The sequence below is a fragment of the Mus musculus genome, chromosome 15, assembly GCF_000001635.26.
Source record: "Mus musculus strain C57BL/6J chromosome 15, GRCm38.p6 C57BL/6J".
Taxonomy (NCBI): domain Eukaryota; kingdom Metazoa; phylum Chordata; class Mammalia; order Rodentia; family Muridae; genus Mus; species Mus musculus.
Genome location: NC_000081.6, coordinates 34,120,020 through 34,146,476, shown reverse-complemented (window position 1 = coordinate 34,146,476; position 26,457 = coordinate 34,120,020). Strand labels below are relative to the sequence as shown.

The following is a 26,457-nucleotide window of genomic DNA, read 5'->3' as shown; positions in this document are numbered from 1 at the left end:
GAAAGTCCGTATTCTCTCTTTACCTCTCCGAAAAGCAAGCCACCTGCCATTGTTTGCATTGGTTTATTTTTGGTTGTGTCACATCTTAATTTTTCTGTAGCTAAGTTGTTCCTGTCAAAAGTTAAATTAGATTTAGGGTTGTAGTTAGAATATATTTGCCTATATCCATGATATAGAAACCTACAAATTTTTTCTTTCATTTTTGTTTTCAGGCAGGACCTTACAGAGCCCATGTTGGCCTCAAAACCTCTCTATAGCTAAAGATGACCACAAACTCCCTTTGATATTTGTCAGATCTTCAATAATACACCTCATAGAACCTCACTTTAAGTGAGGCACTTGCTGCTCCCCTAGAAGAGCTTTATGCTTGGCTCTATCACATACAGTTGTGCTCTAACCTCCAGGCAACATCATTCAGATTTAGCCATTTTATCTATGCACATTCAGAAACTTTTCCAGGAGCTATCAGTTCAGTATCTTAAAAGTGTCTATGGACCCTTAGTCATTTCTTCCAAGGTAGGCATTTGAGAGTACTGAATAGTCAAGCTCACCTCTGATGTTCCCATGCTGTCACTATTTCACTTAAGAACACTGGTGGGTTTAGATGTAGATTTATTATGCTTTAAAGTTTCTCGAAGTGTTGCATATATTAAATTTGAATACTTTGGTACATATGAAAAGGAAACCACACAAACATAAAATGGCTGGACCAGCAAGATGATTCTGTGGTAAAGTGCTTGCTCCCAAGCCTGAAAGAAGAATCTCCAGAAAGTTGTCCTCTAACCTCCACATGAGTGCCACAGTACATGTGTACCCAAACACATAATGTAATAAAACACAAGCCAGGCAGTGGTGGTGTATGCCTTTAATTCCAGGACTTAGAAGGCAGAGGCAGGTGGTTTTCTGTAAGTTTGAGGACAGCCTGGTCTACAGAGCAAGTTTCAAGGTCAGTCAAAACTACACATAAAAACTGTCTCGAAAATCCAACACCAAACCAAACCAAACCAAACCAAACCAAACCAAACCAAACCAAACCAAACCAAACCACAACACCAGACAGAAAATAAACAAAACCAATCCTCCCTCCAATAACAACAAAACCAATCCCACAATGGGAAATCACATGCATGCCTTGATGCTAGAGTTAGAAATCACTGTCTTGTTTAAAAATGTCTTACATTAAAATTTAGTCAACACTTGCAGCGTGTGGTAAATAATCAATTATTTAGTGTGGTGGCATGAACATGTGCAAGCCAGAGTAGGACACTGGGACTCTTCCTGAGCTTGCAGCAAGGCTGCCACCAGCAAGGCCCCTGTTCTTACTGTGTCCGTCTCCTTCTCACACTACAGTGCTGGGAGTCAGTCATGCTTGTGCAATGAGCAATCTTACCTGAAGCCAACTCCCCAGCTCTCAAGCTGTTACAGAGCAGCAAAAATTCTTTCTGGACTCTACTACACAGAAAATTGGGCCAACCGTGTGGGTCACACCATTAATGGTAGTGGTGCATGCCTTTAACCCCAGCACTTAGAAGGCAGACAGAGGCAGATGGCAAGCCTGGTGTCCTGAGTGAGATTTAAGACAGCAGGAGATACATAGTGAGATTCAAGGGGGGAAAAAAAAAGAAATTGAGAGCATCCAAGAGCCTTCAATTTCTGCACAGCTGGAAAAGCTAAATCGACCTCATCAGTGCTTTGGTGCAGCAGAGAGACTGTGTTAGAGACTAGCAGCATCTGATACCAAGTCTCTTCCTCAGTAACAGAAGCATAAAATATGAATCTGGTCAACAGGCACCTTGAGTAAGAGCTACTCCTGGCCACTACCACCCCATTCTTTATGGCTGATGGGACCAAGCACCTTTTGCAAATTAAGTCTCCAGAGTGATGTCTATGAACATTCTCTGGGAAATGCTTTTTCCAAGTGGCTCAGGTGCTGACAAGAATTGTGAAGTGAAAACCATCTGTTTCCAACCAGGAATCAACATAGAAGAATCCTCGCTGCTGTACTGTGTACTAGGCCTGGGTTACATCCCCGACCAGTTATGAGTATGTATTTGTTTGTGCAGGTGTGCATGTGTGTAAACCAGGGATTAACACAGCTGTCCTCTTAGATAACTCTTCATACCTTTATAAAGGCAGGGTCTCTCTGACCTTGTAACTCAACAATTTGATTAGACTGGCTGCCGGCAAGCCTCCCTATTACAGAGATTACATGTTCACACTAATACATCCAGGTTTTCTAAATGTGGGATTTAGTTATCTACCACACTTTAAGGATTGAGCCATCTCCCCCAGATTTATTTTTTAATACTTACAGAAAGTATTTATTTACTTTACAACCTAATACCAGCCCCTCTTCTCCCAGTACCAACTCCTTGCAAGCCCCTGTTGCCCCTAAATGTCCCCCCACTCACATGTTAAGTCGCTGCATCTACCCAGATTTTTATATACAATAGAAGCAAACTATCATAAGTCACTACACTACTGTTTGGCAATGCAGTTAATCTACCACATACCAACTAATGCACGTCAAATTCTAGTTTAATTCCTTTAACCTAAAAAAAAAAAAAGTCATACTTACTAAGATGACTTATGGCTGATTCCCATGGAGGACACTATCATAAGTGCTCATTCTCTTTCTCTTGACCACCCTTCACGCCCCAGACAGGGTCTCACTATGTCCCGGAACTCACAGTGTAGAGACTTTCAGAGATCTGCCTGTCTCTGCCTACTGAGTGCTGGAATTAAAGGAATGTATAACTCTGCCCAGCTGCACATGCTCATTCTCAGAGGTTTGTAACTTTGAATATTTGGTTTGTTGGTGGCAAAGCCTGAAATGATGATTTTAATGAAAGGAAAAGTAAAATCCATGAACCAAAGGCGTGATATCTTATTAGACCACAACAAAAGGACAAAGTCCCTTCCCACAGAGAATGTAACAATTTAAACAAAACAAAAATGGTCTGTTTTATTTACAACACTCAGTGCATCTTACACATGACATATTTTCATTCCCCAAGTCTTTTGAAAGCAATTCCAATTCTAGTTTGTGCAAAGAATTTACAGAAAAACTTTAAAATAGCCATTAGACCTTAAACTTAAATCCTAAATTTTGATATTTCACACTATATTAATAGAGGACTACTTTTAATTAAGAAAAACCAAACGCTGCAATTAATTACTACACTCTGGGATCTTTAACTCAAATACAAACTGGATTAGCCTATGAAATAATACCATTAGATTTGGATAAATTATTCCAACCTCCCATCCCCAATAAAATGCATGCACAAATGAAACATGGTAATTACATCAATGATATTTCAACTTTTATTTTTGGACTCTCTCAACTGTTTGTTTCTCAATTTAGGGTATAGGTATAATGCAGTTGGAGAACTCTGACATGGCCACGCCCTGCTCCACAACAGAAAGGCTTTTCAGAGAGCCTATTTCAGGGAAACAGGTGGCATCAGAGTTTTCTGAGTTGATGACAGAAGCCAGTTCCTCTGTTCAGTGACAAAAAAAAAAAAAAAAAAATCACTGCCCTGCCACACAAAGATCTATAGAGAGGTAAAGAGCAACGATTTTAAGAGAACTGGATTTTGACTCATATACCTGCCTCCTTCTACCGGCGTGGGGGTTGGGGGGGAGGGGGGCCTGGCTCACAAGCCAGCGAGAAGGAAGGCACAGAGGCGACTTCCACACTGACCTACCCAGTGTATCGCTGTGCTTCCACTCCCATAATACACATCTCTTCAAAAAGGTGATATTCTTACTGCTAAGTGTAGTTACCACCTCCTACAAGTGATTGAATCGGGAGATACTGAACCGAAAAATAAAGTTTCTGATTTGACCTAGCCCAGAGAATTATAAGGAAAAGGAACAGTGAGGTAGAGTTGAGAGAGTTCAATTAAACTTGTGAGCACTGACCTTGGCACACTCTGTAATTACAAACCCCTCATTAATCTCTCCTTGAGACATATCTTGGCATCCCCTGAGGGAACACGAAGCTCAAAGCAGCCATCTGAAGGCTCCATTTGTGGCACATCAGCTCTTATTCACCTCAATAGTGAAGCAAATAAAAACAATGCTACCCAGTTCTGAATTTATTTAAACAAGTAAATTAATTTAGAAATTCCATTCAAAGAAAACTTCTGACGACATGTAAACATACTGCCATGTTCTTGAAACAGATGTTAACACCCAATAAAAAAGTTGTTAATCACTTCTGAGGAAAGCTGTCCATTAATAAGGCCAGTCTTCAACAGAACAAAAACCATTTTAGCTTTCCTAGTTGACAATACTATTAAACTACAGTTTAAGGACAGTATTTAATGGATAGATCAGTACCATTGGTTATAGCTTTTAAACAGGTTCATTTCTGGCGCCACATGAAAACAAGCCACTCACATCAATAAATCATGGCTTTTTTTAAAAAAATCACAATTTACTAAAGTGATGTTAATTATGGTCCTTGTCAAACACGTTTGGTAAAGGCTATTTACAGTGTACATGGCCGAGCATGCACTATTAACAGTTACAGAGAGGCCTGCCACTTTCCTAGGGATCACACAGTGCCTGAAAATGGTGACAGATCATACGTCATTCAAATCAACACAGTTTCAAGCAGAAAATGTTCCTTTCTGTTTTTAACCACAATTGCAATAGTTACATGAAAATTCTTATAAAAACACGAATCCCCTTCAAGAAACTGATGCATATTCTACTCACTACAGGAGGTTAAGGCAGTAAAAAAATGTATTCCTGATAACCGGAGGTCTCCACAATATCAATTAAAGCTGTCTGACTACTTTTGCATTCTCCGTCATATGCTCAAAAGTTGCGAATTACTTCATTTTTAAGGTAAAAAAATTACTAGCAACTAAGAGTTGACACTGGAAAATTGCTAGGGAAAGGAAAAACACTAAGTTGGATTTGCCTGAAAACTTTTCAAATCATAAACAAGAGCATTGTTAGTCTCAGTCTTAATGTATCAAACAAATAATATATTTACCTTTCTTAATTTAAAATATACTGTTATTTTGAATAATTCAAGTAATGTTAAGACTATCAAAAATAACTTTGTAAGTCATACAAGTGTCTGTCAATTGCATTTTTTAATGTTTTAATTTAGAACTTTTAAAGAACTGTAAACTAAACCAAGACAGTTTAGTTAAATAAATGATAAATGACCTTTTAATTTGCACTTGTGATTCTTTTAATACAAACTGCTACAACAAATATGTAAAGATATGGCAGATTATACATTTGATCAAAGCACTTTGATTTAAGCATAAAACAGATTCAAATGGTCTAAGGTCGTGCATAAGATCCAAGGACTTGCCTACTGGCCTCACGGCAGCCTTCTCTCTAATCAGAATCCATTCATTATTCCTCAGCTGCAGAGGAGACAGGGCACAGTCTGTTGTAAACAGGTAACTGTTGTAAAACCAGGATAATAGTCTTAAATTACGATCATTCTCGTTCAATTGAAAAGACTCTCCCAAGTGTCTTCCAGCACTGTGTATTCTGTTGACCTCTTTATTTCATAAATTAACTTTCCTTTGATTCCATTTTATGGTGGTTGTGTTCAGTTTTGTTTTAAAAATTGGTTTAAATTTATATAAAACTCTGTACATGTTCACAAATTATTGCATAAACAGCATAATCTTCAAGACAGTGTTTGTAAACACATGTCCAATTCAGGAAAAAAAAATTCACGTTTCCCGTCTGGCCTTTTTCTTCTTTTTTATTTGTTTTGGAGATTCCCAGTTAGTTTCAGACTTGGCTAAATGGGAAAAAAAGGGAAGGAGAAGGTGAGGAGAGAAAAAAAATGTAAGGAGGATAACCAGTATATATCAACAATATAAAAGTAACAACTATGGTGCCAGGTAGTGGTGGTGCATGCCTTTAGTCCCCACACTCGGGAGGCAGGTAGATTAGTTCAAGGCCAGCTTGGTCCATCCACCAAGTTCCAGGACAGATAAGGCTACAAACAGAGACCCTGTCTCAAAACAACAACAAAAAAAATGAAACATAAAACAAAACACCCGCCCCCAAAACCCAAAAAGTAACACTGATGAAAAAACTCTACTAATGTTAACATTTTATTGTTTAATAAGTCTTCCAGTCTTGGATATTTTCAAGTTAGCTATTCTCTGCCTCCCTTCTTTTACAGCCCAGGGTATTAATTGTAACTGCTGACACTGAACTGATGGCAACCTACAGAATCTGCTTTTTCTTTTTCTTTTCTTCCCTCCTGCCTCTTTTTGAGAGGGGACAGCCTTATGTTGCTTAAGCTGGCTCCTTGGGATAGACAGCTGCTGAAGGAGGGAAAAGGAGTAACACGAAACACAAGGTCCCAGAAGTCCCAGAGACATGTGCAGATTTAAAGGGCAAATAGCCAAGCAAGTAGGCACGCCCCTGCTTACATCAGTTTAGCAGCCTGGTCCTCACAACTCAAGCCTGTGAACTTTCAAGGGACCACACATTTTTAGACAGCAGTGCTGCTCTACTATCGCACCAGACTGCTAAATTCTTACAGGATGTAAGAAAAAGATGCAAGACAAACAAAGCACTTACTCTGTGAGGGAGGCACACTGTTTTGCTTAGCATTTGACTTGGGCTTGTCTGTGTCTTGTAACATCGGTGGCACTTGGGAAGAGCTGTTGTCAGAGTCACCTTTTGATAAGGTAATAGATGGCTCGGCAGAGATAGCAGGAGGAAGAGTCTTGACAGGCTATTTTGGAATAAAATTGTCTCAGAATTTTGTAAATTTCATATAATATGAAATAGTAAAGCCATATCCAGAGACTAGCAGCAAGCAAAATTAAAATGGCTTCTGATTAGTTTATATGTAGCAGTGTAATTTATTTCTGCCCTCTAGAGACACAACTAAACAAAACATCATCTATAGCATCTATGAATATAGCTTGAGATAAAATGATAAGCACTGCCTGGTGGTGGTGGTGGTAGATGCCTTTAACCCCAATACTCCAGAGGCACAGGTAGGGGATCTCTGTGAGTCCTAGGCCAGCCTGGTCTACAGATTGAGTGCCAGGACAGTCAACAAACATACACAAGTTAATATTATGAAAATCTAATTTCAAGGGGGAAGCTTTTAAAAAAAAGTAATCTCTACTAACTTGGGCTACCTGGCAGAATGAATAAAGGCACACACTCCATAGTGGGCTATCCAGTTAGTTTGGTTACTATGTTGCCCACATTGAAAAAAAGAAAAAGTTAAAATAGCTACTGAATCTCAAGTAAGAGGGAATAATTCTACGTTTTCATTTTCTTGATTCATCAGAAAAGCTTAAATCAATGTACCAGCTTTGAATTCGTGAAAACTGTTAAAAGACAAACATATTTACCTATTTAGTACCCCCCACCGCCCCCTTTTTGTTTCTCTTTTGAGACTTCCAGTCTATTAGAGCAGGTTAAAAAACTAGGCTGGCTCTGAACTCAGGACATCCTTCTTGCTGATACATCCTAACCTCAACAACCAGGGATATTGCAGTGTGTGCATCAGGGCTAATGCAAACAGTGGTAGCAGCGTGTACATTCCACAAGCAGACTGTGGGAATGCTCCTACTGATTGAATTGACCTGTCTAAATCTTCAGATATGGAGTCTAATAATGAAAATAAAAAAGTTTAGGGTAGTGACTAGTCAGGGCAGTATTAAGAATGCTTATTTGGAGTACCCTGAGGCAGAGGGATGAGTGGATCTTTTCACTAGCCAGCTTCACCTCTACCATCACTCAGAACACAAGGGGGAGGTTATGTTTCTCTTGTTCCTACTCTTCCTAGCTCCACAGACACAAGAGAAGTGGTATGAGTTCAGCACTCCTTCCTTCTATAGAGGCACTGCATCTACATTCATGCTGCTCTGTATATTACCACATACTTTCAGTTTTATTACTACTTCTCATCGTCTTTCCCTTCTATTTCTCACTTTACTTACATCAATTCATAGAAAGGCTCAAATGCATTTTTATAAGACGACCTCAAGCATAATTTAGTTGAAACACTAAATGTCTCCAACTAGAATGTCAAAACTATTCTTTGCAATAATAATCACATTTATGTATACTGAGATTATATCCTTTTACCTCAGAATACTTTTAGGGATTTAAATATATCAAATCTACGTGTGAAGTATTACTATCACTGTTTTAGAACAATGCTGCCACTATTCCTTCTTTAGCAGCCAGTTTACTAACATTAAAAGTTTCCTCAGACAGATGTTAATGGCTTGTCCACTGTTGTAATCTAGTTCCTCAAATAGCAGGTGGCTCATGAACCTCAAAAATAATTTCTGAATGTGTGAGTCAGGCAATTCAGTAGAATGTTATTTTATTTAAACCTTTAAGATTATGTATGTTTGCCTACAAATATGTATGTTTCATGTGCTTGGTGCCCAAATGAAGTTACACGTGGTTGTGAGCCACCATGTGGGTGCTGAGAACCAAATCCTGGTCTGCAAGAGCAAAAGGTCTTCCCAACCACTGAGCTAACTTTTAGCCCCCTTACTTTAGTAAAGCTCTGTGTATTAGTAACTATCCTATTTTTGTTTAGAGACATCATGATCAAGGCAACTCTTAGCAAAAGAAAGCATTTAATTGGAGGCTTGCTTACAGTTTCAGGGTTAGGCATTGTGGTGGGGAGCATGGCATTTGAAGATTTTTTTTTTTTCTGAGACAGGGTTTCTCTGTGTAGTCCTGGCTGTCCTCAAACACAGAAATTCACCTGCTTCTATCTCCCAAGTGCTGGGATTAAAGGCATGTGCCACCACTGCCTGGCTGAGCATAGCATTTGAAATCTCAAAGTCCATCTCTAATGACACATTTCCTCTAACAAGGCCACACCTCTTAATCCTTCTAAAACATTTAAGTCTATGAGCCTATGGCAGGTTACCCAATTAGAAACCATGTTTTCATTTTGTAAATTAAGTCTCTTCTGACTCATTAATATTTCATAATATTTCATATTTCCACAGAAGGGATATGATTAAAAAATTTGTCACTGTCAGGTACAAAGGTACATGCCTAAAATCCCAGCAATTAGGATGCAGAGACAGGAGGTTCAGGAATTTATGCCAGCTTTGGCTAGACAGTGAGTTTAAGGTCAGCCAAAGCTATATGAAATCTTGTCTCAAACAGTAACAGCAAAGCAAAACCAAATGAAAACCAAATTAAAACAAACATAATCTTAAAAAATTATCAAAAATTTAAACAAATGTTTCATTTTGGGAAACTGAACTGATCACATAAGGTGTATACTTTGGGTTAATGTGGCTGCTGAAAGCACTTTTTCTTTGGTCCTCTATTCTTTAGGAGAAAGCATGATACAGCAAACCCCTTTAGCACTGGGGAAATCTGTTTTATAATTGGCAGTGGGAGCTTAAAACTGCAGGTAGTACCTGGAACTTGCTTTGTAGACCAGGCTTTCCTTGAACTTAAGAGATCTTCCTGCCACTGCCTCACGAGTGCTGAGATTAAAGATATGCACAACCATGCCTGGCTTGTTCTACATTTCCTCTCAGGTTTTCTTTGTGGTTTAATTTTATATGTTTAGCATAGTACTTTAATAAAATATTGATTATTGTATAATTATTAAGGCAACAAAATTTTATTATTCTTTAAAAGTTACCTGGCTATTTTTGATGAGTACTTCAGCTGGGTCACTAGTGCTCATGGTCTTCAGGGAACAAGCTTTCTCCTGTTTTGGTCGGGCTTTTGAGGTATTCACTGGAAGCTCTTCTCTAGTGTCCTTTTCTAGGTCTTCTGTGTCCTGCAGAAGAAAGCTGTTTATTATATTAAACTTCTTGATGACTATAACAATCATTCTTTATAGCTTAAAATCCACTTTGTTTATTGTCCTGAAGACACCCTAAAGTGTCTTCACTTAAAAAGGTGTCCAAGCCAGGTATGGTGAGCCTATGGCTATAATCTCAGTACCTAGGAGGTCAGGGCAGGAAGACTGCTACAAGTTCAAGGCCAGCCTGAGCTACAGAATGAAACCCTGTCTCAAATCCTGCCCCCTTAAATTATATATACTAACGCAGATCCTAGAATGGGAACCTTTGTGATCCTTATTTTACAAGAGGAAACAAGACTTTAAAAACAGCATTTCATTCAGTGACTTCAAGGTGTAATGTGTTTATATATATAAATTATAAAGGGCATATAGAGAACTTCAATCAGTCATGATATTTAAGTCATGTAATTTCAGGGATAAATGTCTCAGTTTCTTTGTTCCTTTATTCCCTTAGCTGTAAAAGTTTGTACAGGAAATGTCCATCTAAGTTTTAATATATTCCATGTTCATTGTTTATATTTTTAAAGCTTAATAAAATAATCCTAAGTCACATTACATGCTTACATATATAGAATGTACTGCATGTCAATGCACGTGAATATCATACTCTAGTGACTATTTTAACAACTGCCCAAAATGACCGCAAAACTTCCCTTTCTGGGCAGTGTACTCACTTGTATCCAGGCCCACAACTTGAATCTGATACCCAGCACCCACATAGAAGAGAACTGACTTCTCAGCAATTGGCCTCTGACCTCCACACACATGCGCACACATGCATGCATGCAAACACACACACACACACACACATACACACACACACACACACACACGCCATTAAAAGTTTCCTTCCAATACTGCTAGTCTATGAAATGTAACATGACAGTACTGAGTTTGACTAGCAACTAAGAAATTCTGATATGAATTTAAAGTTTAGTGTGTAGGTTTTTTTTATTATTTTCCCTTCTCTAGATAGGGTCTCATAGCCTTGAACTCCTAAGAACTAGGATTAAAGGTATGGACTACCAAATCCGGGCAGCCACCTTTAAATTTTCCTGAGACAGTGACGCTCACTGAACCTGAAGCTCACTCCCCACTTTGGTGAACTTGGCTGCACAGAGTTTCAGGGATTTGCCTGTCTCTCGCCCTGCCCATCTCTGCTGAGACTGTGATTACAAGCACACATCACCATGTCCAGTATTTTTTGTGGGCTCTAGAGATTTAAACTCAAGTTTTTGTATTTGTGGAGCAGGTCTTTCAGCAAATGAGCCATCTCCCAACTTCCTATTTTCTGATGAACTTGAAATGGTCCTCTAGGAAGTCAGAGGCGACGGAGGAGTTAGGGGTACAGGAAGGACTCAGGGCATGAAGATTAAAGTACATGGATCAGGTTTCTTCAAGACCAGTGAGTCCAAAATTCTACCCTTCATCTCCCAAGGCTTCTGTTTTCTATTGTCTTGGAAGATCATAGTGGTTTAGGAAACACTTGAAGCACTTGTACTTCACAATCAAGTGGCTTGTGGAAAACAATGGAGCTCTATTATCCTTGACTACTTCTGAAGTAAATGGCAGGTCATGGTTGTTAACTGTATGAAAAATAGCCTGGTTTGGAGGCAGGAAATAGGTACCATGCTCCTGGGGAATGTTACCACTGGAGAGGAGGATTAGAGGGTAGGTAGAAAGGAAAATGGAAGTGGTCCACGATATGCTGGTGAAGCTAAAAAGGCAGCTCTGGGATTTGTTTTGTCATGTGTGACCTTGTGCTGCCTTCCCCATCTCACCATTTCATAATAAAAAGTACATGTCTAATTTTATTTAGTTTTAAAGGCATAAATCATTGAAACACTTTTTAGGGTGACTCAACTTTTATTATAATAATATAATGTATTATATTAACATGTTAATGTATCTAATATCTAGATATCTCTAACATGTCTAAAACTTCAAAATTCCAACTTTCCTATTTTAAGAACTCACTTGAGAGGGCAGTGGCCAGGATCACTTGCTGCTTTTGTACTGGAATTGGGTTCAACTACCATCCACATGGTGGTTCACAACCATCTATAACTTCAGTTCCAGAAGATCTGATGGGTACTAGGACTCATATGGTACACATACATACAGGCAGGCCAAACACACGTTTTTATAAGTTGTTCACACACTTTAGTTCACCTCTACATATCTTAGGGCCTACATATCACCTTTCCACACCACCAACAGTGGATGCATCCTAACGAATGCTCATTGTTCAGGTACGTTACCTGTGTGTGAGAGTTATCTTCCCCTTGCTTCTTCTTTTTCTTCTTTTTCTTTTTAGATTTTCCAGTTGGAAGAGCTCCCTCCCCTTTTTCTTTATCATCATCTGAAACCTGATGTTAAAAATAAAATACTGAAGTAAATCCAACTGGTTAAGTCTATATTACTCAGAACAATTGTGAAATAATTTCAGCCACTATGTTTGCTCTTTATCTTCAAAAATATAAATTAGGCGGGCGTGGTGGCGCATGCCTTTAATCCCAGCACTCGGGAGGCAGAGGCAGGCGGATTTCTGAGTTCGAGGCCAGCCTGGTCTACAGAGTGAGTTCCAGGACAGCCAGGGCTACAGAGAGAAACCCTGTCTCAAAAAAAAAAAAAAAAAAAAAAATTAGAATAAGCTAATTAACAAAAATTTAAGAAAACTTTTAAAAACCCACTGGCTCTGGCCCTCAACAGCTCCTGCACTTGGAGAGTGGCCTGCACCTTGCCTTAGAGCTGCCCCTGATCATGAATGAGGCAGAGTGGGCTCTGGGAACTGTGATGATGCCCTCCTGGCTCCTTGTCCTCTGTAGTAATCAGGAGAGCTGGCCCTGCATCTCACCTGGGCAACACAGTGGAGCTGGATCTAGAGGCATGGGTGCAGATGGGAGACGGAGAGTTTCCATTGCCTCCTACAATGGGTAGGCTATCCAGGCAAAGCTGAGGCACTCACCTTGGCGGTGCCAATGTGGGAGAGCCAGTAGGCTGACTACCTCAGCTACCACACAGGCTCAGATCAAGGGCTTTTGAGTTGGCCCACCCCAAAGTCTCTATCATCTGTGAACTGCTGGAGCTCATGAAAGGGGAGGTGTGCTGATCCAAAGCTACAGGATCGCCATGACACAGGAAAACAACAGGATAACAGGAAGAAGTCCGGGTGAGGATCCAATATTGATGTCACAGAAGCCAGAGATCTAGAACCAGACCAATTACTCACTGAACATTTGCAAGTGAAAATGTGTGGACAGAGAGGTACACTGCAGACAGATAAACTATATGCTTCCATGACAAGCTATTAAAAACTTTCTTATGGGGGGGAGGTTACAAAGCTGGAAGGAAGATGTGAGTGGGACTTGGGTACATGATGTGAAACTCAAAGAATCAATAAAAACTTGGGAAAAAACCTCAGTGGATGGGAACAGGAGGATCAAGACTTTAAGGCCAGCTTGGGCTAGATGAGGCTCTCTCAATCAACATTACCATCAACTCTCAAACTCTAGGTCCTAAGAGAGGACCACTACTTTGAATTTTTGTGTACATTCATTTTTTTCTAGAGATTTATACAGACATAACATTTTATAGAAGTATACAATATCACTCAGCTTTTGCTTACTGATTAATTCATTTCCAAGTGTCTATTCATACTTTGTTGAATATAGCTTTAATTCCTTTTTCTTTTTTTATTAGATATTTTCTTCATTTACACTTCAAATGCTATCCCAAAAGTCCCCTATACCCTCTCCTGACCCTGCTCCCCACCCACACACTCCCACTTCCTGGGCCCGACATTCCCCTGTACTGGGGGATATAATCTTCGCAAGACCAAGGGCCTCTCCTCCCAATGATGCCCGACCAGGCCATCCTCTGCTACATATGCAACTAGAGACACAGTTCTGAGGGGTACTGATTAGTTCATATTGTTGTTCCTCCTATAGGGCTGCAGACCCCTTTAGCTCCTTGGGTACTTTCTCTACACCTTCATTGGGAGCCCTGTGTTCCATCCAATAGATGACTGTGAGCATCCACTTCTGTATTTGCTAGGCATTGGCATAGCCTCTCAAGAGATAGCTATATGAGGGTCCTGTCAGCTAAATCTTGCTGGCATATGGAATTCTTTTTTCTTTTCTTTGCAGTGTAAAGGATTAAACGCAAGGCTTTGCATACAAACTAAGCAAGGGATCTACCCCTGAGCAGCTGAGCTGCACACAAACATCCACACCACTCTCTAGATCTCAAACTTTATTCTTGACTTTATTTGCTCATATATAATAATGCAGTGGACAGTAAATTATAGCCTATCTCAAGGCCTACAGTTTTTCCTTCCTGCTGTGTGTATACAGACAGATGTCTGCACATCTGTGTTTGTATGACCATAGGCCCATTTGTAGCATGTATGGGGGGGGGGGGAGGTCAAAGAGTCCTTGTCTCCCATCTTAAGACAGAATCTTTTTAATGTTTAATGTCATGTATACCAGCCTACTTGGCTCAGTAATTCCTAGGATTCTTGTCTCCACCTCCATCTGAGTAAAGGACCACAAGGATTAAAAGGTATGTGCTACCAGGTGTGGCTTCATGTGAGTTCTGGGCATTTAGGAACTCAGATGCTCATGCTTGTATGGTCATCTCTCCAGCCCTTTCCACATATGTTTATACAAGCAAATTTCAATTTTATATTGTTTAAACTTACCTGCAGAACACAGGGCTTCCTTAGACTCTATGGCTCTTCGGTAGCTAGTCTGCCACACCTGCACTAAAATCTCTATCCTCACCCCCCATCCTTCCTCCTACTGTGTTTTACTGTCACCCACTGCCTCTCCTCCAGTTCTATCTACTTTTCCTCCTGAACCTTGTTTGCTAATACTTCTTTTTAAAGAAAATTATTTATTTTATGTGTATGGATGGGTATTTTACCTGCTTGTGCAGCATTGCTCTATCTGAGGTGTTGGATAACTTGGGACTGGAATTACAGACGGTTGTAGGCCACCATGTGGGTGTTGGGAATCAAATCCAGTCCTAAGAGTAGCCAGTATTCTTAACCCTTGAGCCACCTCTCCAAACCCTAATAATAATCTCTTAACTTCTTAACTTTATGAAATATGGCTTTAAGTCCAGGATTCTCTTAATCTTTTTGATACTGAGGACTGAACTCAGGGCCTTGTACATGCTCAGCACATGCTCTTCCACAGAGCTACACCCTCAACCCTGATTCCAAACTTTGTAATGAAAAGCACACAGACAATCTTTAGGTCTAACCACTCTGTTTCTTATAGTGTTCAATACCACCTCCTTTCTGAGACTCAATAGTGCCTGCCTCTGTGCCCTAGAATTCTCCTCAGTCTCTTTAACAAGTATTTACCTTTTGATCATTAGAAATTGGTTCCTGGGACTTCAGAAGTGAAGCTCTATCTTCATCTACCCAGTTCCCCCACTCCTCTGCTGGTGCATTCCAGTCTGAGCTAGGGTCAGCAGAAGACAAACCATCTAAAAAATAATAATTTCAATTAGTTATCTGTCATTTTGCCAGAAGCTAAAATCCAAACACTAAAAGTTCTTTATATGGAATTAAGCTGTAGTTTTAAACTATTATTCTTTTCCCTGAGCATATTTTAAGAGCTAGGAAAAAGTGAAAACATTGTCCAAATGTTGCTAAGCACAAGATTTAGTGGAATTTTTAGACATACCACAAAACATATTTATTAGTTATTAATGTTACTCTCCTTTGTCAGTCTTCTTAATCTTCACTTTTTCCTCTGTCTATTTTTAACCTGGCCATATTTTTATACCAATTTATTTTTTAGGGTACAGAATTAAGCTTTATTTAATAATAGTACCAAAATTATATACCCTCATAATACACTTGTCCCATCCTTGTAAGTTTTTTCAAGATCAGGCTCTTCAGGTTTACCAAATCATGACAGACTATGTAAGCTCTTTCTTTTCTTTTTTCCTTTCCTTTCCTTTCCTTTCCTTTCCTTTCCTTTCCTTTCCTTTCCTTTCCTTTCCTTTCCTTTCCTTTCCTTTTCTTCCCGTTCCCCTTCCCTTCCCTTTCCTAATACTTCTAGCCTCCTAACATTTTCAGATGATTCAAATGCCTCTTATCTGATGACTCTAAAAGCATCCGACCTTTGGCCTTCCAATATGACTACAGACCAGTGACTCTCCAGGATTCCACTAGGCCTTCAGTGCTATACCAGGACTGCTGAGGCACCTCGTGGTATGACTAAGCAGCTTCTGGGTTCTCAGCCTTTCCAGTGTGCTGATAGCCATTGTAGGATTCCCCAGCCCATCTGATATAAATCAGGTAAATCCCTTTTTATATGAATATATATTTATTCAGTTGGCTCTGCTCCTCTAGAGCATTCCAATACACATGCCTAGGACATTATGTTTTCTATTTTAAAATTTTACGATTAACACTTATTTAAGAGATAACTCTTTTGCAATCTTTGTGTTTGGCTTTCAATCGTTAAAATTGTATATTATATTTGTAAATTTTAGATTAAAAAAAAAAAAAAGCATCCGAGTCACCTGCAGGGTTTTCGTCACCACAGTCTTGAGGCATTGCCATTTTACTTAGGAAACTATCACTGGTCTATGCTAGAGGTGAGCACAAGCCTTTGCTTCTCTTTGGCTAAGTTAACGCTTCCCTCTTTCTCGGCAAACCATTCACTCTCACATACATTCTTATAGTATCCACTTACAGTCAAGTTTTATTTAAGATGACAGAGATTATACTTTACTTCAAAGTGGTCAATAAGTCTTCCTAGCATTGTTTAACTATAAGGAGTCTATCAATTTCTCACCATTTTTTAATGCTACTAATACCAAATACTAAGGTTTTTCTTTCTTTTTTTTTTTTTTTTTTTTTTTGAGACAGGTTTTTTCATATGCACTCTATTGCTTCTGGAATTTCTACACCGTTCGACTGATCTGTTCCAAGAATAATGCTAAACATGACTTGAACACACATTTTAGCAACAAGGAGGCACATATGCCTATTTTATGCTTATTGTTACTTTTTGCTATTTTAATTTTCCCAGGTAAACTTTTTGTTCATAGGAGAGATACTCACAGATCTTCACAAAAGCTTTAATACACATCTGAGAAAACCAAAGAATGATCTGAGAGAATGCTCACAGGGAAACGAACAAACAAACGAACAAACAAAACCAAAAGATTCTGCATAGTATGTTCCCAAACTTATGTGAAGAAGACACACATTAATAGTAAATATATTCTATCAGGATTGCCAATTTCCTCTCCTCATAGTTAGTAAGCTCTAACTATGTAGTAGAACCAGAGTTAAGTTGGTCCAAGAGTTTTAAGACATGTGCAGAAGCCACTCTCACATGGAGTTAACAGTCTAACTATTCAGTGGAGATATGTAAGCATAATAAAAGAATGATATATTTTTACCACAGGGGACTGTGAAAATAGAAGAGTGGGAAGTCCCAAAGTAAGCAGAGCTTATTGTCAAGAAAATGTGCAACAAGTGATTACAAGGGTGAAGTGTGCTACAAAAGACAGTCTTTTCTTCCATCTCAACATGTATCATCATGTATTATGAGCCGATGAATATTCAGTCAGTACTTTGGAGTATTAATATAGCGGTTAAGAACATGGACCTCATTGTCAAACAAATGTTCATTAATAAACCTTTATCAATGTGGCACAGCACTGCTTAATTTTTCCTCCTTTTCTTTTCAAGACAGGGTTTCTCTGTGAAGCCCTAGATGTTCTAGAACTCAGATATCTGCCTGTGTCTGCCTCAAGTGCACCATCAAGCCTGGTTTAGTCCTCCCACACACTGCCTCCTGATTTGTGTTTAGGTGCACTGGTGTTTTGCTTGCATGTGTGTCTGTGTGAAGATGTTAGATCTGATAGAACTGGAGTTACAGATAGTTGTGAGCTGCCATGTGAGTGCTGGGAATTGAACCTGGGTCCTCTAGAAGAACAACCTATGCTCTTAATTGCTTAGCCATCTCTATAGCCCCCTGGCTAAGTTTCTTAATATTAAGGAGCTCTAAATAAACTTCATGGAATGCTAACAAGATGATATAAGATACACTTAAAGCAGTAGTTCATAGCAATATAATAAACAAATCAACAAATGGCAGCTATTGTTTTTAGTATCAATGATGACATTAGGCATTTATAATTAAAACCGGTGGATTTCTGAGAAATGTCTATGAGATACACTTGTTCTTTATTTTAAATGCTAGGAATTCATTCCAGGGCCTTGCCCATTATAGTTACATCCCACCTCTAATATATTTTTGGTAACTTTATCCATTAGTCTCATCTCTAAGATTGATTTCCAGAAAAGAGACTATCAAGTACAGTTCAACTAAATATACAGCATACTACTAACATATGACACATTTCCTCAATGAATATTATAGAGTGTGTGGGAAGAAATAAAAATCTAATTTAATATTTAATGAATTACTTTTCAAAAGGCATAGAATAGATAGCTTTCAAGCCTGGAAAATAGCTGCACTCTCTGGTTCAGTTTCTGTAAAAACATTGACAGAAGCATAAATCTGTGGTGACTACATAAAATCCTATGCTATTTTTTGCTTACTGAGTAGAGAGTAATTTTTTCATTAACTGTGATCAAACAAAAGCTACTTAACAGCTTAATAACCCAAATCCAAATACTACCCAGAGATTTTCCAATGACAATGCTCAAGATTCAAAGGTTTACTGTGTTAACAAACTATGTAGTTTTTGTCTGTTTTTGTAGGACAGGGCTTTGTGCAGGCTAGGCAAGCCAAGCCCTCTATCAATGAGCTTTATCCATCACTAATGAACTTCTTCAACAGTTTTCTTAAACATAAGTCATACTGTATAGCCTACCCCACTCCCCACCCTTGACTATGTAACAGCCCTGTCTGTCCTGGAACTTTCTCTGTAGACGAGGCTAGCCTTAAACTCACAATACTTCTGCCTCTGGGATTATTAAACAGGATAATTTCCCTACCACATTTTTTTAAACCAGTCTGCCAATGCCTTTTAAAAAAAGCTATAATATATATATGGGTAAGGAATTTCTCTCTTCATTTACTCTTGTGGAATGTTTTAGGTTCAAGTATAGCATTGTTAGCCTCAATCTGGGGAACAACTATTTTTAACAGAACTCCCGTAAACATTAAGTTTTATGATTTAGTAAAACACAGCTATGTTTGAAAGACACTCTCCAGTGTTTAAACACAGTATCAATACTCCATTGAATAGCCTTTTGCTCACTTGACCTTCTTTTGTCACCAAGTTAATTTGTCCCGCTGCTGCTGCTCCAACATTCGCTCACAGCAGACCCCATGTTTCCAAGCTTTCATCTCAGACGAGAGGTCAGAGACTCTCCAGGAACATTCCAGGCTTCTGGCACCAGATTCGGACTATTAAACCACCCTACCCTATGGACTAAGTGTTGCCCTACAATTAGAGGACTGTTGATTCTAATTTGTGGCAAGCTGATATTAAAACCAACTATAAGATACTTTGTATTTCATTCTATAAATCAGGAGTAATAATTAATGAGTATAATAATTCAGTGAGTTAAAAAAAGACACATTAAAGATGATATACATACACCAAAATAAAATTCAGAGAACATAAGTTAAAAAGAAATTGTGGACATAGAACACTGCCAATATAGCACAGACAACATAAAAAAGTTATTCTTATATATTAATTATAAAATTTTTTTAGAATAATATCTTGTTCAGGTTGGCCCTGAACTTGATACTGACTATAATCAAGAAAAGATTTTGAATCCCTGATCCTCTGTCTCTTCCTTCCAAGTGCTTCTACCTCCCAACTACTCGGATTTCACTCATTTACCTCCACACTTAGCTTTCTAAAAAAACAAAACAAAACATATTTTTTGAGTCAGACAGGATTTCTCTGTGTAGCCCTGGCTGTCCTGGAACTCATTTTATACACCAGGCTGGCCTCGATGTTAGATGTTGCCTGACTCTGCCTCCTGAGTGCTGGGACTGAAGGTGTGTACTACCATCATCCAACATTTTTCTGTATTTTTATTTTATGTCTATGCATGTGTGCCATGCCCATGGAGGCCAGAATAGGGTATCAGATCCCATGGAGCTAGATTTCAGATAGCTGTGTGCCCTTCTGTATGTGCTGGGACTGAACTCAAGTCTCCTATATGAGCAGCAAATGCTCTTAGCCCCTGAGCCACTTCTTTAGACCCACCAGGACCAACCCCTCCCAATAAGATTGTTTATTTAGTAATTCATTTTTTGTATATTCATGTTTATGTATGTGGAAATGAGAGGACAACTTGTAGGAACTGGTTCTTTGCTATAATGTGGATTTTGAGGCTTAAACTCAGGTTGTAATAAGGCAAGTACCCTTATCCTCTAAACTATCTTCCCAGACCACACTTGCTTTAAGTATCTAGAATCCTACCAACACACTTTTATATGTAGTTTTTCTTTCTTTATCAAACTATTTCTTTAGCAGCCAATGATGGTTTTTCATATTTAAAAGTTTTGTACAGGTAAGGTAAAATGTCCAGCAGGAAACCTGTGGCTGCTTGTGCGGTGCTCTCATTAACACTCAGCAGCCCAGATCCTTTACTGGTGCTCTCCTGTAATCACTCTCTTGTGTTTACTGTAGACACAGTTATTTTTTCCTAAAGCAGCATAGATTATTTTGTCTTGAAAACCCATGCTTTTGCATCCTTATACACCAATATAATTTAAAGTTTTCCCAAAACTATTCAAAGTATGCAGAATAAACTATTTGTTCTATTTTATAGTTTAATATAGATACTTTTATTTTATTTTTTTGTTTTTTCTCCAAGAGGTTTCCCTGTGTAGCCCTGGTTGTCCTGGAACACTCTGTAGACCAGACTGGCTTCGAAGTCAGAAATCCACCTGCCTCTGCCTCCCAAGTGCTGAGATTAAAGGCGTGCACCACTACTGCCTGGCAGATACTCTATTCTAAATCCAGGATTAAAACTAAACTTTCCAAGCAAGCACTCTTAGTTGGGAATCGTGGTACACACCTGTAATTCCAGAACTCAAGGATTGAGAATTTGATGCCAACTGGGCAACAAAGTGAGAAACATCAACACAACAGCAAAACAAGTTTTTTGTTTGTTTTTGTTTTTTAAGACAGAGTTTCTCATGGTAGTCCTGGCTGACCTTGAACTCACTTGGTAGACCAGGCTAGCTTTGAACTCAAAGATCTTCCTGCCTCTGCCTCCAAAATGCTGGGATTAAAGGTGCGCACCTCTTCCCCCAACACACACACGCACACAGAGTAAGTCAGTCTTGATCTCATCTTTGGAGATGGGCCTCTCTAATCATCTTTCTAACCCCATCTCAATCTTTAAGGACTCTGCTTCATTCACTGTGTTACAAGCTTGCCTTCATGATGATTATTAACTATCTTTATTTTTTCCATTTATATATTTTTACGTGTTGTGGCATTTTGCTACATGTATGTCTTGTGATTGTTATTTTCACTGTGACTGTAACAAGCAGGAGTTAATGAAAACAAGTGGTATAAGACAAGACCAGCAAGGCTTGAATCTCCTCCTTTTCCATTTAACTAGCCTGTAGAAAGTTACAATTTTTTTTTTTTTGCTTCAATTCCTTTATCTGAAAAGTGTGAAGAAAAACTGCATCTACTTAATACACCTGTTTGAAGTATTAAGTGAGATGCAGAAATCTGGAACCAGTCCTGGTCAAATGATTTGTGCTTACTTTCATCACCATTACTACTTCTAAATCATTACTTTCGTCAAACAGTACACTAAACATTCTACAAAGAACTGCATGCAATAGCTGGGACTGTGGTGCCTGCCTTTAATTCCAATACTTGGGAAGCACAGTAGGAAGATGGATCACCGTGAGTCCTAGACTAGCAAGGGGTATTTAGTTAGGACCCCCCACCCCAAGCACTACACATATATATAAGAATTACCAAGTTTTTCTTTCAGGAGGTTTCAACTCAAAACCAAAACAAAACCCATTTAAAAAAAAGTCAAAGAAAAAAAAATAACACCCAGAAGATAATTTTAAAAAATTATTTAAAAACTTTTATATAAAACATTAAATCTATACTTTCTTTTCTAAAATAGGGAGCAAAATGACAGAATATATGCAAGGTAGGAAAGAATATGACATACAAATTCAGAGGAAAGAATAAATTCTGAAATTTGGAGTTCTGGGAGGTGGGCGAACCTTATAAGTTCGTAATTTTAAATGAAGATAGTAAGCTTTTTTAATATGGAGACAATTTTCTTCTTCTTCTTTTTTTTAACTTTTATTTTGAGAACAGGATCTTGTATCACTCCTGCATAGATCAGACTGCCCTTTCACTCACAGAGATCAATCAGCCTTGCCTTGGTTTCCTGGCACAATGGGGTGCCACAATGCCCAGGTTACACACACACACACACACACACACACACACACACACTCTCCCTCCTTTTTAAAATTATTTCTTTTAAACATATGTTTCTATTGGAAATTGGGCTATGGTTGTCAACTAGCACAAAAATGTGCATATATCACAATTAATTCAAAGCCATAGCTATTGTCTATTTCTTCTTTTATACTAAAACCAGCAAAATAAAACTATTTATTTAAAACAGAAAAGAAACCAAAAAATTAGTCCTATAGAACTAATAAAACTAACACCGCCTTAGTCATTAGAGAAAGTTAGTTTTAGTTCCATAAGTATTCAGAGTCAAGTTCCAAGTAGTATACAGTTGGTGTTAAATTATATTACTATGACCTATAAAAGGGGTAAATTAGGATTAAAATTAAGACATAAAGCATGAATTCAGGGTACTAAAAAGAAAATTCTGAGAGAAGTAACTGAAAAAATTTAAAAGGACATACTTAACCCAGACCATTCATCATCGATATAAGGTTGATTACGGCTAACATCCCACTGATAATCAGAAGTGGTAGACTGAGAAACTGGCTCAGCAGTAGATCCTTAAATGAAAAACGAATGCAATAAAATTAAAAATGGAACTTCCTAAGGATGTTTCACAACAAAAGTTCTATACTTTTCACATGGACTCTATTTCTTATTTCTCCTAAAAGAAAATTTAGACATAACAGAAGAGTTAAATGAAAAGTAAAAGTAAAATTGAGGGCAATTTTAAATTGAGTATAATATAACTAGATCTGAACACCACCACCATTTCACAACAATTAGAATCTGACTTGTCGTCTGCAAATTAAAATGTCGAGAAAAAAGCTCCATTTGTCTTCTTAAAGGTGAAGCAGTAAAGCAAACAGCCTCATCGCTAGACGCCTCGGGGATGCGGATATCCTCGGGACTCAGAAAAACCACTAGAAATGTCTGAGTTAGCTCAACTCTGAGGCCACAGAAAGTTAAAGAAAGAGAATTAACCAGAGGTATGACAGAGAAAAGTCAGAGAAACAAGAGTTGCTGGAAGTTTAGAGTTATGTTCAGATGCACTGAAAAGAAAAGAATATTATTTTCTAAGTTTAGTTGTTGGAAAAAGGATGAGGGGGAGGGGTTACAAGGTTTCTTAGGAACCGGATGAAAGCAGTGGTGGCCCAATGTCCAGAACTTTTTATGCAAAAATCTGAAAATAGTTGGGCATAAAAGTCCATGAATGTAAGGTCAAAACCAATTGCTCTACGGCTACAAATTTTAGAATGCAAATTAGCATTCTATCAGGTGCACAGAGACACACATATACATGCTACCTTTTGAATCCAAATTTCATGCGCATTAAAGAGTCCTTAGGTGACTCTGATAGTCACTTGGATTCAGAGCCACTGACAGGAAAAACTTAAGAAATACAGGTTCCTGGTTAGAATAAATAAAACTAACAATCACTTCATTACCTTATAGTCTTAGTTATTACATTTCCACTTAGTTATGTAGACGGATTGCTGATATTTCACTAATTATATACTCAAAATGGTAATATATTTTAATGTAAAATTAAGCACATCACCCTACAAATGTGGCTAATATTTAGTATATTAGCCACTCAAGTTGCATAAATATAACCTCATTACTTCAGTAGCTCCTACTGCTTTCTCTGAATGTATGTGCTGCATAGTCATAAAATGAAGGAAATAATGAACTTGCTCTTCTGGAAATGAAATATGGTCAACAAGACGAGGAGTTAACAAACTGCACTTTGTAGGTCAATTCCAACCATAATTGGCCCATTAACCAAAGAAAATTTCCTATTTTTAAATGGCTGAAGAAAAGGTCAAATGAATAGTGTTTTTAAGTCAATATACTTATTTGTCTTTGATCTCTGATTGCTTTCTTGTTATCACGGGAGAGCTGAGTTGATAGTTGTGGCAGTGACAAGTGTGGCCCACAAAACCTAAACTATTTACTATTTGCTTCTAGGCTACTGTTCCAGACATATGAAATAACATCATTATGAAGGAAGTCCAGGAAACTTTGTGAATCAGAGTGCCTCCCTACTTATATATTTGATAAAATCTGTAGCTCCTGCTGATTAATAAGAGACCTATCCATTTAAGTGATGCTGGGCTGATGGCTTATAGTGTATGCACTGAAGCAACAGGTCCCTAAAACAGCTACTGTGTGTGTGTCAAAGAGAGGCTGATTTATAAACTCGTAACAAGTGAATAGAAATACGCTAAATTCAACTTAAAGTTTGGTGGAGTGTACTAAGCATGTCCTAACCCAGCAGTTCTCAATCTGTAGATCATGATCCCTTTCATAGACCATCAGAAAACACAGATATTTACATTATGATTCATAACAGTAGTAAAATTACAGCTATATGAAGTAGCAATGAAAATAATCTTATAGTTGGGGGGTCATTACAACATGAACTGTATTAAAGGGTCATAGCATTAGGAAGATTAAGAACTACTGTCCTAACCTAAAGGGAAGGTCTTCCAGGTGTATTTATACTAATAAATTGCCAGTGGTAGACCACAGAATCCATATCATTGGCATATAAGGACTTAGATGTCCCCTACAACTTAAAAAGACCTTTGCTATTATATATATTAATTATGTTGATAGCAATATATGATGTTAATCAATTTTCTAAATAATAAGTACTAAAATCAAACAAAAATGTTTTGGTTAACTGAACGAAAGACTGTTTTCACATACCAGAGACAGCAGAGTTAAGTGTGAGAGATGCAAAAGAAGCAGAGTTCTGTTGAGAGGCACTCATCCCCCTAGCCACACTAGACCAAGCAGCTGGCAAAATAAAAAACGTCACTTGCAACCTTCAATTTGCAAAGAACTTGAAAGATGTACAGATTTAAAACTATGATAGCAATATTTAAAGATTATCTTAAAAAAATGAGAACTAATATTCTAGCAGTAGCTATTATTTACTGAGTGTCTACTATGTGGATGGCTCTTTTATACACTGAGTTCTAATCCTTAGAGCAACCCCGCTAGGTCATTTTAAAGCTAGCAAAATGATTTGCCAATACTTAGAAAACTGCTTAGGTATAACTGTTTCCAAGCCTACTCGTTCCACTATACAATCATTTCTATCATAATTTAAGCAAGTACTTTACACTAGGCACCAACTTGGTGCCTGACATTCATTACAATCAATTCTCAAAATTACTTAACTATGAGGTTCATCAGGCTATATAACTAAATGCCCACACACTCCTAACAGGTCTGTCTGAACTAGTCTATTTGTATTTACTATACCATGCTATCTTTTAATATTTTCAAAGTATTTTTCTGAAAACAGAATGACACGTTGGTCAATAGTAGGCTACATAAGCATGTAGCACTAGAGACTTTCTGACCTAGTGACAGCCTAGGTTCTTAGTGTGTAAGTACATGCCATGATGCCTACACAATGACAAGCCACCAAGCATGCATTTTTTAAGGTGGCTTGTTACTCAGCATGACAGCATACACACCTCCTCAATGACCCATCATAAACTTAATACAGTTCTCTTTCAATTTCAACAAAAATTTAAATCCAGCTAAAAAAAGCCCATCTATCTAATTTGCTGCCTAATTTTATCTGTAACAATACTAACCAAACACTACCTAAATCCATGCTCTAATAGTAAAACTATAAAGCTTCTATAGTAAACTAGAAATATATTACAAGGTCAGTGTTCCTAACATTATTCCATAAAACCTGATCATTTCTTTTACTAAATATGAAAGGATACTTTTAGTATGGCAATTTTGTTCTGTTGAAAACGATGGTAGGAATTTAGAGATTATCTTTGTAGACAAGACTTTTGTATTTCTAGATAGTTTTGGACATTACAGGTGAGGAGAGCAACTTGAAACAGAATTAGTGAATGAATCACAATTTGCTTGTTGAGAGATTAGTCTTTTAAATAGGATGGAAAGCTAATAGCTAAGGAAGACATTGTGGGTGTTTTGTTTTTCCTCACAAACTAAGCACTTCCTAGTATTCAATACTACCCAAATTAAACTAAGGTATTAAAAATATCTGCCATAACTACAACAGAAAAAAAACTGCATGTTCAAAGTATGGCATGGTAGCTCACAACTCTTATTTCCAACATTTAGAAGGCAGATTGAATTGTCCATGAGTTCCAAGCCAGCTTTGTAAACAAACAGTCTTCTAGGCTAGCTAGGGCTACATAGTGACT

The 26,457-nt window shown here is 38.1% G+C and overlaps 1 protein-coding gene across 11 annotated transcripts in view; it reads right to left on the bottom strand.

Annotated features, from left to right (window-relative positions):
- Positions 1 to 2,939: 2,939 nt before the first annotated feature.
- Positions 2,940 to 26,457, bottom strand: part of Mtdh (metadherin) — a 61,096-nt gene continuing 37,578 nt past the window's right edge. For 3 of the 11 annotated variants that reach the window (XM_006520149.2, XM_030248710.1, NM_001357926.1), the window contains 7 exons: positions 24,965 to 25,054; positions 22,711 to 22,809; positions 15,189 to 15,313; positions 12,079 to 12,186; positions 9,650 to 9,790; positions 6,580 to 6,736; positions 2,940 to 5,785 (listed from right to left, as the gene is read on the bottom strand). In XM_006520149.2, the coding sequence (XP_006520212.1) occupies positions 5,715 to 5,785; positions 6,580 to 6,736; positions 9,650 to 9,790; positions 12,079 to 12,186; positions 15,189 to 15,313; positions 22,711 to 22,809; positions 24,965 to 25,054 (791 nt within the window). In that variant the 3' untranslated portion in view covers positions 2,940 to 5,714. The remainder of the gene's footprint in view (positions 5,786 to 6,579; positions 6,737 to 9,649; positions 9,791 to 12,078; positions 12,187 to 15,188; positions 15,314 to 22,710; positions 22,810 to 24,964; positions 25,055 to 26,457) is intronic. The other 8 variants (XM_006520151.2, XM_017316731.2, XM_017316728.2 and 5 more) reach the window with 5 other exon arrangements.